Source organism: Myotis nattereri (genome assembly GCF_964212035.1).
Source record: "Myotis nattereri genome assembly, chromosome: 7".
Classification (NCBI taxonomy): Eukaryota; Metazoa; Chordata; class Mammalia; order Chiroptera; family Vespertilionidae; genus Myotis; species Myotis nattereri.
Window position 1 is genome coordinate 41470483 of NC_138082.1, and position 17052 is coordinate 41487534.

A 17052-nucleotide genomic window follows, 5' to 3' on the forward strand; every position below is an offset into this window, starting at 1 on the left:
GATCTAGAACGAACTCTCCAAAAATTCATCTGGAATAAAAAAAGACCCCGAATAGCTGCAGCAATCCTGAAAAAGAACAAAGTAGGTGGGATCTCAATACCAGATATCAAGTTGTATTACAAAGCCACTGTTCTCAAAACTGCCTGGTACTGGCACAAGAATAGGCATATAGATCAATGGAATAGAATAGAGAGCCCAGAAATCGGCCCGAACCAATATGCTCAATTAATATTTGACAAAGGAGGCAAGAACATACAATGGAGCCAAGATAGTCTCTTCAATAAATGGTGTTGGGAAAATTGGACAGATATATGCAAGAAAATGAAACTAGACCACCAACTTACACCATACACAAAAATAAACTCAAAATGGATAAAGGACTTAAATGTACGACAGGAAACCATAAAAATTCTAGAAGAATCCAAAGGCAACAAAATCTCAGACATATGCCGAAGCAATTTCTTCACTGATACAGCTCCTAGGGCACTTGAAACTAAAGAGAAAATGAACAAATGGGACTTCATCAAAATAAAAAGCTTCTGCACAGCAAAAGAAACCATCAACAAAACAACGAGAAAACCCACTGTGTGGGAAAACATATTTGCCAATGTCATATCTGATAAGGGCCTAATCTCCAAAATCTATAGGGAACTCATACAACTTAACAAAAGGAAGATAAACAATCCAATCAAAAAATGGGCAAAGGACCTAAATAGACACCTTTCAAAAGAGGACATTCAGAAAGCCAAGAGACATATGAAAACATGCTCAAAGTCACTAATCATCCGAGAGATGCAAATCAAAACAACAATGAGGTACCATCTCACACCTGTCAGACTGGCTATCATCAACAAATCAGCAAACGACAAGTGCTGGAGAGGATGTGGAGAAAAAGGAACACTTGTGCACTGCTGGTGGGAATGCAGACTGGTGCAGCCACTATGGAAGACAGTATGGAGTTTCCTTAAAAAACTGAAAATGGAACTCCCATTTGACCCTGTGATCCCACTTCTAGGAATATATCCCAAGAAACCAGAACCACCAATCAGAAAAGATATATGCACCCCTATGTTCATAGCAGCACAATTCACCATAGCTAAGATCTGGAAACAGCCTAAGTGCCAATCAGTAGATGAATGGATTAGAAAACTGTGGTACATCTACACGATGGAATACTATGCTGCTCTAAAAAGGAAGGAACTCTTACCATTTGCAACGTCATGGATGGAACTGGAGAGCATTATGCTAAGTGAAATAAGCCAGTCAATGAAGGAAAAATACCACATGATCTCACTCATTCATGGATAATAGAGACCATTATAAACTTTTGAACAATAATAGATTCAGAGGCAGAGCTGCCTCAAACAGATTGTCAAACTGCAGTGGGAAGGCCAGGGAGGGTTGGGGGGCAGGAGGTAGGGGGGTAAGAGATCAACTAAAGGACTTGTATGCATGCGTATAAGCATAACCAATGGACATAAGACACTGGGGGATAGGGGAGGCTGGGGGACTGTCTAGGGCGGGGGGATAAAATGGACACATATGTAATACCCTTTGTAATACTTTAAGCAATAAAAAAATTAAAAAAAAAAAAAAAAAAAAAAAAGAAAAAGAAAACTTGGAAAGGTTAAAATACTACATCAAATACCACAATAAAAATATAAAATTGGAGACATGAAAGGCCATCCTTTATTTTTTAAAAATTGCTTTGTTGATAATGCCTCATTCAGGCATAATGGAAGACTAATATGGAACTTTTTATAGGTTGTTTTTTTTTTCATTAAGTACTATTATTCTGCCCACTGAAACTATAATAATTAGCAAATCAAATTATGCTAACTTATATAAAACCTTGACTTATTGAAGATCTTCAACATGTCTCAACAAATATGTTCCAGTTCTCTGTTCTTACTGCATTAAATTAAAAATAAAGACAGTAAAGAGTTTAATAATTTTTTTCAAAGCCTTTCATATAGAATTGTTCGCTGGCATATCAATTTCATTCAACTCTTTACAAGAAAGAAGGAAAAAGACAAAAAAAAAAATAAGATCAATAAGTATGTCACATATCCCTCAAAGTCCTTTTAAAAAGAGGAGGGAGTCTCTGTAACCCAAGTGGAACAAAGTGGTAAGAACATCAACAAACTGGACATTCTAATTTTTGTTTATAAAAGCTGAGTTACATCTTACCCATGTTTGAGGAGGTTGAAGGAACCAATACATTTTAATAATTGCCTGCTTAGAAACCATAAAGGGAACCTAAAGTTTTAAAAAAATTAATTAGGATCTCCCCAAAAGTACAAAAGGACCCCAAGAGTTTCACTAACTACATGAGATGAGCAGTTTTCAATAAAATTATACATTGAGAAGTTCAGTAAGTAGCAAATATCAACATCTACCCAGCTGATACAATTTACCACCAACTTCCAAAAATGCTATGTCCAATTTGTTCCTTTTTGCTCCATTCTTACTACTTTATTTCAGGTCACTATCAGCAATTGCCTGAATTATTGCAGCATCCTCTGAACCTTCCCTTACGTGCTCCATCCATCCTCCTCACAGAAGCCAGAAGTATCTAATTGCAAAGGTCATGTTCAAACTTCTAAAAGGGGCTTCATACGGCCCTTTATAATCTCACCTCTTCATGTTTTCCTACCTTCATCCTTTACCATTACTACATGTTCACCCACTCGATATACATTCACCAAGCATGTGTGCTATCCCATATAAACACACTAGATCTCAGCCATACTCAGCTACCTGCAGGCCCGCAGAAGCAACAGCTGCCTATAAAGCCTCTGTACATGCTGCTTCCTAACTGGATTGTTCTCCCCAACCCCATTTACTTTCTGGTTAATTCTCACTCATCCTGAAGTCTCATTTTAAATGCTGCATTTTCTATGATACATTTTTTTTGTCCAACTCCTTTCCTCCTAACCCATTTGATGAGTCACAATACCCCACATTTAGCTTTCACCTAGATATTCTCACTCTGAATCATAATTGTCTAATGACCTTTCTGTCGTAATACAACATAAGCGATCCAAGTGTAGGGGATGGTGTCATTCATTACTGTGTCTAGCTCAATGCCTGACCCACAACAGAAACTGAACAAACTTGTTCAGTGAATGTATTATGAAAGGTACTTCATTCATAGAGGGGACACATGCCAGTTTTGAAAATTTTAACTAAAGAAATAACATACCTGTCTTTCCAACTCTTGTCCTGTTATGCCAGCCTCTACATGAGCTGTCAGATTGTTCTCATCAACCCAGAGGATTCGACTCTGTTGCAAAGGAATAAAAAGATCTCATCTCCATGAACTATTGACAGGAAACAGAACTTCCTAACTGAAAGCAGCAAGTGATAAGAGAGTAATTAGGCAGGTAGGGTTACTCACACCAAAAGCTCCATTTATCCCTGAATATATATGACAGATATAACATAGGCAGTATATTAACAAGAGGTGGTTTAAAACACAGACTCTGTCTTCATTCAGATATTAATTTAAATTAAACTATACCACTTATCATGGGCAAATTATTTAACTGTCTAAGCTAAGTGTTTCCTTATTTGTAAAGTGTGGATAGCAATACCTAATCAGAGGGTTGCTATAAAAATTAAATGAGATACTACACATAAAAAGGTTAGTATACACAGTTCCTGTCATTTTGCAATACTATCAATATTATTGTTAACAGTTAGCAATCATATCTAAGAATATCAGAAGATGTCCACCTGAGATTAGAAAAAGATACCTGCAAAGACATTTGCATACTGTAAATGACACCCCTACAGATGTCATAGACCAAAGCAGCACCACAGACCCCAGCTAAAAAACAAAGCACATCCCTGCCTTCCGCTGAAAAGAAGAAACTATCATCTGGCTCAACTTAGTAAATGTATGCCTGTCAAATAAGTGTTTTTAACATTCTTATTTGACCTAATTCTTATATATATGAATCTTGATGAATTACTTTCTACTATTTAGAGCAGATTCTGTTCCCCTTCTGTTTGGTTGAGCAATCAGGTAACATACAGAATCTTCTTCTGGATCCCAGAGAAGCTTTCTTTGCACTCTGATATGTTCAATTTCATGGCAATAACTAATGCACATAAGTCTAGTAAATAATAAATAGGAAAGAACACAATCGATAATACGAAAATAACAGTCTCAGGCTACCTATATTCCAAATTTGAACACACACAAATAGCTGCACTGCTTAATTCACAGGGTTATGATAAATATTAACTAAGATGATATATGTGAATGTACTTTTTATGTTATATAAAACTATCATAATTATACTCTCAAAATAAAAAAACAGTGATTTCAATATATGGCAAAATCAAGCTTTTGGCCCCATGGCAACTAAACAAAAGTTATTCAACTGTAAAGTTAAAAGACAAAATTTAGTAATCTGATGGAACCTTATCTATATATATATAAAAGGCTAATATGCAAAGTGTTCCTTCAGGAATTCGACCAGGAGTTTAATCGCTCGCTATGATGTGCAATGACCACCAGGGGGTAGCGTGGAACAAAGGAAGGCCTCAGCCAGTAGCCAGGGAAGGGAGGTCCCAGCTGACAGCTGGAAGGAAGGCCCCGGCCGGCAGCTGAAGGCCCCTATTGGCCCTGATCACTGGCCAGGCATAGGGACCCTACCCATACACGAATTTCATGCACTGGGCTTCTGGTATTATAATAATTTATATACATCTTCTCCCACAGTAGACTGATTCTTGAAGCAATTATATAATTGTATTAATTATATACCTTATATTTACCAGGAGTCCAAAGATATTTTTAGTAGAATAAAAAACAAACTAATAAAGATAAATTTAGAAACCACCTATGGACACTAATAGCGAAACCTAAAGATAATATATTGGCTACCTTATTACATCCACTATATACTATGACATACAAGTCAACAATGAAACTAAAACTTTCAAGGCCAATAGGTCTTAGTGTTATCTACACTAATAAAAGAGAAACATGGTAATTGGCGTACGACCGCTACCCTTCTCATTGGCTAATCAGGGCAATATGCAAATTAACTGTCAGCCAAGATGGCGGCCGGCAGCCAGGCAGCTTGAAACTAACATGAGGCTTGCTTGCTTCAGTGACGGAGGACTCCAACATTCCCTGCCGGCCGCTGCAGGCCTCTGAGCCTGCAGTTTCAAACATTGTAACAAATATAGACGCTAAAAAAACCCCCCAGAAACCAGCTTTCAGCGAGCTGGGATCTCAGAGCTGGAGTCAGAGCTGGAGTTATACATTGTTTCGATTACCTAGTTTCAGCAGCAGAGGCCTAAGAGCTGGAGCCTCAGAGCTAAAGCTGGCCCAGAATTAAAAAAGAAAAAGAAAAAAAGGAGCGGTTGGGAGCTTCCGTCACCCGCCAGCCTGAAAACAGCCCTCAGCACCTCACCCAGACTGGCCAGGCACTCCAGTGGGGACCCCCACCCTGAAGGGTGTGTGACCAGCTGCAAACAGCCCTCAGCCCCTCACCCAGGCTGGCCAGGCACCCCAGTGGGGACCCCAACCCTGAAGGGTGTGTGACCAGCTGCAGCCAGCCATCATCCCCTCACCCAGGCTGGCCAAGTACCCCAGTGGGGACCCCCACCCTGAATGGTGTGTGATCAGCTGCAAATAGCCATCATCCCCTCATCCAGGCTGGCCAGGCACCCCAGTGGGGACCCCCACCCTGATCCAGAACACCCTTCGGGGCAAACCAGCCAGCCCCACCCATGCACCAGGCCTTTATCCTATATAGTAAAAGGGTAATATGCCTCCCAGCACCGGGATCAGCGGAGCCGAGAGGCCTCCTGGCACCGGGATCAGCGTGACAGGGGGCAGCGCCCAAACCCCCTGATCGCCCTGCGGCTCTGTGTGTGACAGGGGGTGGGGCCACAACCTCCCTATCCGCCCTGCTCTGTTCGTGACAGGGGAAGGCACCCCAACCTCCTGATCAGCCCTGCTCTGTGCCTGATACGGGGGAGCTTCCCAACCTCTGATCGCCCTGCGGCTCTGTGTGTGACAGGGTGCGGCGCCCCAACCTCCCCCCCCCCCATGGGCCCTGCTCTGTGTGTGACAGGGTAGAGCCATAACCTCCCCATCGGCCCTGCCCTGAGTGTGAGAGTGGCGGCGCCCCAACTCCCCTATCGGCCCTACTCTCTGAGGGACAGAGGGGAGCTCCTCAACCCCCTGATGGGCCCTGCTCTGTGCGTGACAGGGGGTGGTGCCGCAACCTCCCCATCAACCCTGCCTTGAGTGTGACAGGGGGCGGTGCCCCAACCCCCCAATCAGCCCTACCCTGAGCATGACTGGGGGTGGCATCGCAACCTCCCAATCCGCCCTGCTCTGTGCATGACAGGGGGCGGCGCCCCAACTCCCCAATCGGCCCTGCTCTGAGCCCAACCAGGGGCTGCACCTAGGGATTGGGCCTGCCCTCTGCCACCCGGGAGCAGGCCTAAGCCAGCAGGGTGTTATCTCCCGAGGGGTCCCAGACTGCTAGAGGGCACAGGCCGGGCTGAGGGACCCCCCTCCCCCCCGAGTGCACAAATTTTTGTGCACCGGGCCTCTAGTAATATATATTTAAGTAGAAAATTGGTACAACTAATTTTCATATTTTGTACATACTGCATCAGAAGTACACTGTACAAATCATGCACTGATACAGTTTATATACTTCTATGCAAAACACAACTATAAGGACCATGCATCCATTATAATATTGGAGAGATTCCAATGTTAAAGGCAGTGAGTATATAAGGTTTTTCTACAAAATAAATGGTTAGAAACCTAACATTTAAAATTCTGCCACAGAATTTTAAGCATCTACTCAATATAAAGACTTTTACATATATTACCTCATTTAATCTTCACAATAACCTTCCACAGTATCACTGTCTCAATTTTAAACACTTAGTAACAGATTTAGAGCTAAATCTATACATAGTAAAATAAAGAGCCAGAAATTCAAACACATTCCAAAGTCTATTTCAGAATAAGTTACTCCGCAGAATACTCCCTTTTCTTAAACTCTGGGATGAGAACAAAGGTTGATGGGTAATTTTGTAGGATAATCAGGCTGTCACTAACTTGTTAATCAATTTTAGCAACACTAAAAGTGGACAACTATTATGTACCTCCCTATGTGACATGACACAGAAAAGCACATCATCATCTTTGACATATTCTTGCTTAAAAAATATATTAAAAGCTAGGCCTAAAGCTAACTAGATTTTATATTTAACTTCAGGTTTAGAGGACATACAGAACCTAGAGGAAGAGTTAAATGACACCAAGAAGCAGCAACAGGCAAATTCAAAATATGACATGGTCTATATTACAAATAACCTAGTTTCTCTAAGTCAGCAGCATTCAAAAAGGAAGAACAAGGCTTTAATTACAATGAGACTTAAGGAAACAACCAAAAGTTAATGTGGGCCTTGTATGAATCCCCATTTGAACAAATGAACATAAATTTTGAGACAACGAGAAACCTAAATGTTGATTGGGTAATTAAAGAGATGCATATAAATATTTAGGTGTAAAGTAGCAAAATACCAGGATCTGCCTTAAAATAGAGAAAAAAAGAAAGATAAAACCAATAATGGTATTTAAGAGAATTTCAAATTAAACAGTTAGAAAAAAAATTATTTTTACAATGGCCCGTGTGGCTCACGTGGCTCCTGTGCACCAAAGGGTCATGGGTTCAACTGCCAGTCAAAGCACATAACCAGGTTGCGGATTCAATCCCCAGTTGGGGTGGATACAGGAGGCAACCGATTGATGTTTCTCATATTGATGTTTCTCTCTTCTTCTTCTTCTCTCTCCAGAATCAATGGGGAAAAATTCTCGGGTGAAGATTTAAAATATATATATATTTTTATTATAATGAGGAATATGTAACCAGGAATATCGTTGACAATACAAAGATAAAGTTCATACCCAAATTAAAAGTTTAGCCCAACTGGTATATAACTCAGTGGTTGAGCATCGACCTATGAGCCAGGAGGTAATGGTTCAATTCCTGGTCAGGGGGCATGCAGGAAGCAGCCAATCAAAGATTTTCTCTCATCATTGATATTTCCATCTATCCTTCTCCCTTCCTCTCTGAAATGAATAAAAATATATTTTTTAAAAAGTTGAACATGCCACAATATCCAACTCTTGGACCACAATGGCCAAAACTGCAAAAAATTATCCTATCATTAAAAGTACTTAGCCCCTCTATTTTTCCAAAAGAAAAAATGCAACAGCATTAGTAAAAATTTGGAGGACAAGTTTTGGTGATTCAAATTAACCTTAACTAATATTGTTTTAGTTAACTAATATTTGTTTTTTTTTTAACAAATTAGTTCATGTATTGCATCAATATTCCAATCCATGCTTTCCAAACATCAATTTCACCCGCCAATTTGGTAAAAACCATCAAGATATGTGCCTTAGAGCAAGAGTGGGCTTAGCTTTTGAAAACCTAAACACAAGGATAAAATATAACCATAAAATTAATTTAAAACAAAATGGACAATATACCCTTTAATGACGACAACTAAGACTGAGCCATAAATACATATTTTAAACCAAACACTATTTTCAAATACATCTTAATAATCATATACCATCTGTGAAGTGTCCAAAGAAATAATTGTTCTTGTCTCATCTGCAGGACACTTCAGGCCATATGAGACACTTGTTCCTCCTGCCAAAATAGAAAACAACAACTTATATACATATGGCTAATCCCTAATACAAATAGGCCTGCTATGGAAATACCTACAACTACTTTGCAAAATGTAGTTTGTAAATGCTAACACACTAAAAGCAAACTCACCTTTATTTTATGCTGTGTGCCAAAATGAAGAACTATTATGGGGCTGAAAGCAATGTCCCCTGGGCACACTCAAGTGAAGCTATAGCAATTTGTGAAACTCCAAAAACATGATTAGAAAAGTTCTAAGCTAATGATTACTGTGGAAAGATAGCTTAAAATAAAATATAAAAATACCTATTCTATAAAACTAGAGACACCATTACCTCCTGTCTGCCATAATTATGAGATTCATTTATCACTTAATATAGTATCTTATATCCTCATATAAAAATGGCTTTAATAAATTAGAATAAAAACAAGTTATAATTGTCCATATGATATTCAAAAACAAATTTGTATGTTCTTTGGTGAAAAGTGATTTTAATATAAAATAAATAATACACAGAAGTATCTGAACAATGTACTTCTATTTTACATTAACATTTGCTGTCAAAGAAAAAATAATTTCTTGAAACCAATATAGAATATATTGTTGTTAATTCTTAACCACATCTATATCAACATATATCAGAATAAATTCTTAATTGGTACTTCCAAGCGTTTTGTACAGAAAACATGTGGAAGTCACTTTGATACAAGGTAAGAACTACAGAGGGTGTTGATTCATGAGATTCAGCTTAATTTTACAAGATGAGACCATGAATTGTCTGTTAAAAACATGCCTGTGCTCAATAACCACTATTTTGCTTGTCAGTCATTTAAAATTAGAAAAATATTGCATTAAAAGTAGCACCGTAGCCCTGGCCGGTGTGTCTTGGGGTCATGGGTTAGATTCCCAGTCAGGGGCATGCACCTGGATTACAGATTTGATCTCTGGCCTGGTCAGAATGTGTGCGGGAGGTAACCAATCTGTGTCTCTCTCATATCCATATTTATCTTTCTCTTTTTCCCTCCCTCCCTCATTCCCTTCCACTCTTACCTAAAAGCAATGAAAAAATATCCTCAGGTGAGGTTTAACAAAAAAAAAGAAAATAAATAAAAGTAGCACTGTAGTGCCTTTGATTAGAAAAAGTTGAATTCATTGTTTTATTAATTCAACCAGAAGTATCAGCTGAATATGAAGCTTCTAATTTTGGGGGATCTCATTACCATTCCATCATAGCCATTTCAGTCAGTAAAGGCAATTTCCTTTGGCTTGTGAAAGTTACTAAAATAACGTGGTTAACAAAAGATCAAGAAAGATCAAATTTGTCTTAAGGTGTAAAATAGCATTAATTCTCATTATTAAAAGTTACTGATTTGGTCATCAGTATCCCTGTTGATCTTTTATGCTGCATTATATTCCTTTTCAAAGTTTTACGTTGGGTATATTTAACCTTTGAAAAATATTCTCTCCATAAGGATAAAGGTTAGAAAGCAATTACTAAAGCAGAAACATATTCTAACTTACTAGGTGTAACGGTTAATAATGCAGATTTTTTTTAATAGATGGAGTTACACATATGTTGATATATATGCAATTTGATACGCATGCTATTTTGTTGTATTGACAGCAAGCTTCAAACGTCAAATTTTCTGAAGGTGTTAACATCATAGATATTTTTACGCTTAAAAATGTCAAATTTCATTCCAAAAAAAAAAGAGCATTTGCGGGAAGTTTTAATTCATTACTTTATTTTGAAGAAAAGTGCTGCTGAATACTTCGGGAAGCTTATGATGAACATGCTCCATCTCAAGATACTTGTGAACACTGGTCTAAACGCTTTGAAAGTGATGATTTCAATGTGAAAGGAAAGAACGTCCAAGTCAACTGAAAAAGTTTGAAGACCAATAATTACAAGCATTATTGGATGAAGATGCATGTCAAACTTAAAAACTTGCAGAAAGATTAAACGTTGCTCAGCAAACAATTTCTGATCATTTACAAGCAATGGGAAAGATTTTAAAGGAAGGAAAATGGGTGCCACATCAACTGAACAAAAGACAAATGGAAAACCGAAAAGTCATCAGTACAATGCTGCTTCAACGGCACGAAAGAAAGTCCTTTTTGCATCAAATTGTGACTGGTGATGAAAAGTGGATTTATTTTGAGAATCCCCAACGCACAAAATCATGGGTTGATCCAGGTCAACCATCAGCATCGACTGCAAGGCCAAATCGCTTCGGAAAGAAGACAATGCTCTGCGGTTGGTGGGATCAGGAAGGTGTGGTGTATTATGAGCTTCTAAACCCAGGTGAAACCGTTAATACTAATCACTACCGACAACAAATAATCAATTTGAACCACGCTTTGATTGTGCAACAACCAGAATGTGCCAGAAGACACTGCAAAGTAATTTTGCATCATGATAACGCACCCTCACACACTTCAAAACCAGTTAAAGACACGTTAAAAGATCTTGCCTGGGAAGTATTAACCCACCCGCCGTATTCACCAGACCTTGCTCCTTCAGATTACCACTTGTTCTGATCAATGACACACTCACTTTCTAAGCAGCATTTCAAAACATACGAAGAAGTGGAAAATTTGGTCTCTGAATGGTTTGCCTCAAAACAAGAAAAGTTCTATTGGGATGGTATCCACAAATTACCTGAAAGATGGGGGAAATGTGTAGCTAACGATGGACATTACTTTGAATAACGCACTTTTGATGTTTCTCTTGAAATTATGTTTTCTTTGATTACAAAATCCGTATTATTAACTAGTATACCTAGTAGGCATTAAAATCACAGCTTCAACAGCATACATTTGGAAAAGAAGCCATGGACTAAGGGTGTATCACTTCTTAGGTACTTCTACTTAAAAGAGAAATGAGGAGCATAACAAGTTTTCAGAATAACCTTATTATAATTACAAAGATAGCTGTTTTCTGTTGGTGGCACAAATATTTAAAATACAAATATTTTAAATTTGAAAGAACAAATTTGTATCATATTAAAATTCAAAAGACACAATACCTACCACCAAATGGTATGATACAAAGGTTATATTTGCACGCTAGAGTCACAATCTTCACTACATCATCATGACATGCTGTTGAAAAAAGGAAAATAAATTAATCACAGAAACATAAATAAATTCTAGGTAATCCTGAAAAATATGGGGATATCAAGTAATCTTTTCTCATTAACATATGAAATAGCTATACTAAAACAAACTGTTCATTATTTATCTTTTTAACTTTCCACTTTGAAATAATTTCATACTTACAAAATAGTTGCAAAAATGGTACAAAAAAATTTCCTTCACCCAGCAGCTGCAAATACTTAAATCTTACATAACTATAGTTCAATGATCACATCCAAGCCATTGATACTGATACAATACTATTAACTAATCTACAGAGTTTATTCAAATTTGGCCAACTATTCCTCTAATGTTCTCTTTTCTAGACCAGGATCACACAGTGCATTTAGTTGTCATGTCCCGTAATCTTCTTTAATCTGAGACAGTACTTCAGTCTATCTTTGACTATTATGATCTTGACTCTTTTGAAGGGGACTGGTCAGTTATTTCATAGAGTATCCCTCAATTTGGGTTTGTATGATGTTCTCTCATGATTAAATTCAGATTATACATTTTGGCAGGAATTCCACAGTAGTGATGTGCCTTTCTCAGCATGTTATGTCTGAAGGTGCATAATGTAGAGAAGTAGCATTTCTGGTAATGCTAACTTTCACCATTTGGTTATATAGTACCTGCTAGGTTTCTCCACTCTAAAATTTTTATAATTAATATGTATCATGTGGTGGGACACTTAAAACTATGTAAATATCATGTTTCTCATCATACTTTCACCCACTAAATTTTACATATTCTTTTCAGGAGCTGCTAAATTTCTAAACTAAAAGAGACCAAAGACTTATTCCACACTATTCCCAAATACACAGAAAAATATACATCACAAGTATAGGAAAGTAATTTCATCTCAGCTACATATAATCTTGGACATTCCTGGTATGTATGACACCTCCCTTCTATTCCCAAATTAAAGTATGACTTTTCTCTTAAATACTCCCTGCAAAGTAGAAGGATCACATCTAAGAACTGAGAGTCCATGAATAAGCAATTAAAAAATACTTTATATACTTCTTTCATAGAGTGTAAAGAGAAAAATGGACCAGAAGATCAGTGGAAGTTTCTATAAAAAGGCAATTATGGACAGTAAGGGACAATAAACCTGTTCTGCTTTAAAATTTCTGACAGAAGAGATAGGTATAAAAACCATATATATAAATATGGTGCATCAGCAGAGCAAAATAACAACAGAAAGCTCATCTACCATCTATATCAAGCCAAAAAACTGAATGAAATTAATTTCTCAAAATTTAACTACTCATATCAAAGACAATATGTTTATTAAACAACTTGCCTCACTATCTGATCACCATGCTTTTTTTAGCTCACAAGCTGATATCAACAAATTATTATTAGATTGTAGTAATCAATTATTTTAATTAAGAGTTTAATTATTTTAATTAATGGTTTGAATATATCATGATTGTCACTAACTTCATTAAGCTTTTAAATTAAACAAAAATATATGTTTCTATTGACCTCCCAATATATTTATTTCTACTGACCTCCTAATGGTAATTAATTAATTAATTTAAAAATGAAGACTTAATAATCAACAACAAAATCAATCAGGATGATCAGATCAAGAAAGAACTTTATGACCTCTAGCAAACTTTAAAAATCCAGCTTATTTTTCACAACTTATATGTTAAAAATTACATATTTCCAATACTAAGTTTACTTAAAATTTAACAATACTAAATTAAGAAGACAAAGAAAAGAAGAACTTACTTGGCCATAAAACTATATCAGGAATTCGATGAAAAATTCCTTCCCTGAGCAAAAATATCTCATGAAGACAATGACCTGTTTTGTGGTTTAAAAAATAAAATGCAAAAACATCTTAAATTACAGGAAATTTTTTTTTAAATTTAAAAGAAATAGCATTTATATAAAATTGCTTACCATGAGCTCTAAATACCCGATCATCTGCTTCTTGTGAATATGAAATATTAGTTTTTTTAAGCTCGTGAAGAAAATCTTCATTTACTTTAGAAGGAGGTGTATCACTAGGACTTAAGGATGCCTAGAAAATAAAATAGGTTTCTTTGGTTTATTTCTCTAAAATAAATTTTGAATGCCTCTGTTAGGGTGAGTGACTATAAAATGTAAAATGTTTTTAATCCAAACTAAGACAGAAGTATAGGAAAATACCAAATAATATGTATGGAAACCAACTTTATGATAGTTACAAATTGGAAATGGTCTGGTTAATCACATTCTATAACATAACTTATAGAAACCTTAGGTTTCCTCTTTTACTTCTACAGCCCACCTTTTCATTATTTCTAAAGATTACAATCAAGAACAAGGAAGATAGCAAAGTCTCAAATCTTCAATTTTAAAATAAGAAGACTAGGGGAAAGCAACTTGACCTATAGATAAAATTTATCATCTCCTATACTACAATTATAATTAAAAATGAAGAGCAAAAAACCTCACAATATAAGTTATAAACCCATTTTATAAAGGATGGCTTTAAAACTTGATACTTAATTTCAACTAACAGGGAACTAGAAAAATTAATCTTCAACTTTAAAGTTATCTGAGACTGGGCAAGTCACGCAACTTCTGTGAGCTTTGGCTTCTGGGTCTGTTAAATGAGATTTCATCATCACCAAATTTATACAGAACAGAAGGTTAAATGTGATAATTTTTGTGAAAAGCACCTAATATTACCTAGCATATAGAAAGAGACCTATAAATGGCTCCCCAAATCAAAGCTGTTAAGAATAACAATAACCGTGATATAGAATTTGGAAAAAAGAAAATATAAAAATATGTAAAGAAAAATATATGATATTTAGATAGCCTTTTAGTATCTTAAGGACCTATACATAATTTTTAGTTACACGGTTGGCCCTCTGTATCTGTGGGTTTCGCATCCACAGATTCAACCAATGGTAGATAAAAAAAAACTTTTTTTAAATCCCTGATAGTTCAAAAAAGCAAAACTTGAATTTGTCATGGGCCAAGCTGAATCCATAAGAATGAAGTGATATGTAGGCATACCCTGCTGTTGACTATATGCAAAAATAGATTATAAGAAAATATTATTACAGCATTTTGTATAAGGGACTTGAGCAGCCACAGATTTTGATAACCACAAGGGTCCTGGAACCAATCTCCTGTGGGATTATTATATATTTAGATAATAAATATTTATTGAGCATACTAGATGTCCGTTGCATGAAGAGATTCCCCTTCCCCTGGCTGCCGGCACCAGTTTCCCTCTGGCACCCGGGACCCAGGACTTCACTCCGGCTGGAGTCTTCAGTCTTCACGGCTCCGGACGGAGCCTTCAGTCTTCGCTCCGCCGCTTTGCCCCTACATAGGCAAATTAACCACCATCTTTGTTGGGTTAATTTGCACACTCTCCTGATTGGCTGGTGAGTGTAGTGAAGGGACGGTTAATTTACATGTTTGTCTATTATTAGGTAAGATAATATAAGCTCTGTTCTAGGCCCTGGAGAGATAGTGGTCAATTAAATAGGAACAAAATTTTGGCCTCATGAAATCTACCCTATAGTGGAAGGAAATAATAAAACCTCCAACAAAACATGCAGATCACTCGTTTGTTAAGTTACTGAAAATGAAAAGGGCTCAAAAATATGAAAAAAAAAAAAAAGGTGCATATAAAAAAAACTGGTGAAATCTGAAAAAAGATGCATGTAAATAAAACTGGTGAAATTTCTGAATATGGTATATAGATGGCATCAATGTAAAAAAAGTAATTACAAATAGTCAAGAGAGAGAATTAAGGAGATAAAAGAAGATATATTCTAAGAAAAGTTAAAAGAATTTGGTTTGGGAAGGGAAATAATTAGTTGTTTAGCCTAGTTTAATTACAAGAATAAAATGTATCAATGGATTTCTAAATAAATCAAATAAGTACTCACTGAATATTTACATTCCTTATTAACATGGTAGAGGTGTGTGTATATAATGGAGAATAAAGTGTTAACCATAGCCCTTGCACTTATGGAACTTATAGCCAGTTAAAGGGACATGCAGAATACCATGCCAGAGCAAATAATCTACACTAATAAAAGACAAAGATGCTAACTGACCATACCTTCGCTACGCCCACCAATCAGAAGAGTATGCAAATTAACCCAACAAAGATGGCGGATAATTTGCATACACAGGCGCCCAGCAAAGACTGAAGACAGTGTAGAAGGAAGCCAAGGACTGCAGAAGGGAGCCAAGCGGCAGAGAAGGGAACGGATCGGAGGTAGCAGAGACAGGAGCAGAGCTGAGGCAGTGGACACGGGAGGGAGTGAGGCGGCGGACACAGGAGGGAGGCAAAGCAGAGGACACGGGAGGGAGCCAAGGCGGCGGGGAAGGGAGGGAGTCAAGGCGGCGGAGACGGGAAGGAGCGAAGCCCGCCTCCAGCTTCGCTCCCTTCTCTGCTTCACTCTGGCCTCAGGAAGCCCTGTTCTTGCAGGAATAGGCAAAGGAAGGCCTATTCTTGCAGGAATCTTCCTGCAATGGGCCTCTAGAAATAAATAATCCTATATATTACAAACATAATATGCTAAATAGACCGGACGTCCTTCCCAACGACCTTCCGGATGAAGCTGGGGCTGCGAGGGAAGCCCAGGTCCCACGTTTCAGAGGGAAGTCGGTGCCAGTAGCCAGGGGAAGGAAGGCCAACTCTTGCACGACTTTCGTACATCAGGCCTCTAGTACAATCATAACAGCATAAATACTAAGAAAGTCATTAGTTTGATATGTATACAGGGTAGAGTTTTCTAATCCCACTTACAAAAAAGTGAAATTACACCCTAACAGGATCACTATAACTAGCAAACTTAACAAACAAAAAAACATGATACATGCATTAAAACTATAATGAATTACAAAGATAAATCTAATTAATTTGGAATTAAACATACACATACACACAGAGTTAAGCATATCTGTCATCATTCTTATTTGCTTACTTTAGAGGTAGTTTTATGCTCCACATTTACTCCAAGGGTATTTTCAATCCATTCTTTAAAAGTTGGTAATATCATGCCACTAAGTGGGTACCTAAGGTACAAAAAGGTAAAACATTAGAGTAAGTTATTCTCATTTAAATTTAAATCTTAGATTCTGCTTTATTAATGGTCAAGCAGTGCCTATCAAACCAACCCTCTCACATATAATTATAAACTCTGGACAAAAACAAAACAAATACAACCT

At 37.2% G+C, this 17052-nt stretch overlaps 1 protein-coding gene across 1 annotated transcript in view; it reads right to left on the bottom strand.

Annotated features, from left to right (window-relative positions):
- The window catches only part of AGPS (alkylglycerone phosphate synthase), a 144368-nt gene that overhangs the window by 84012 nt on the left and 43304 nt on the right, over nt 1-17052 (bottom strand). Inside the window, exons 3-8 of the mRNA XM_081095871.1 lie at nt 16809-16899; nt 13768-13888; nt 13594-13668; nt 11746-11817; nt 8632-8711; nt 3206-3286 (exon numbers count right to left, since the gene is read on the bottom strand). Coding sequence (XP_080951997.1) covers nt 3206-3286; nt 8632-8711; nt 11746-11817; nt 13594-13668; nt 13768-13888; nt 16809-16899 — 520 coding nt within the window. The remainder of the gene's footprint in view (nt 1-3205; nt 3287-8631; nt 8712-11745; nt 11818-13593; nt 13669-13767; nt 13889-16808; nt 16900-17052) is intronic.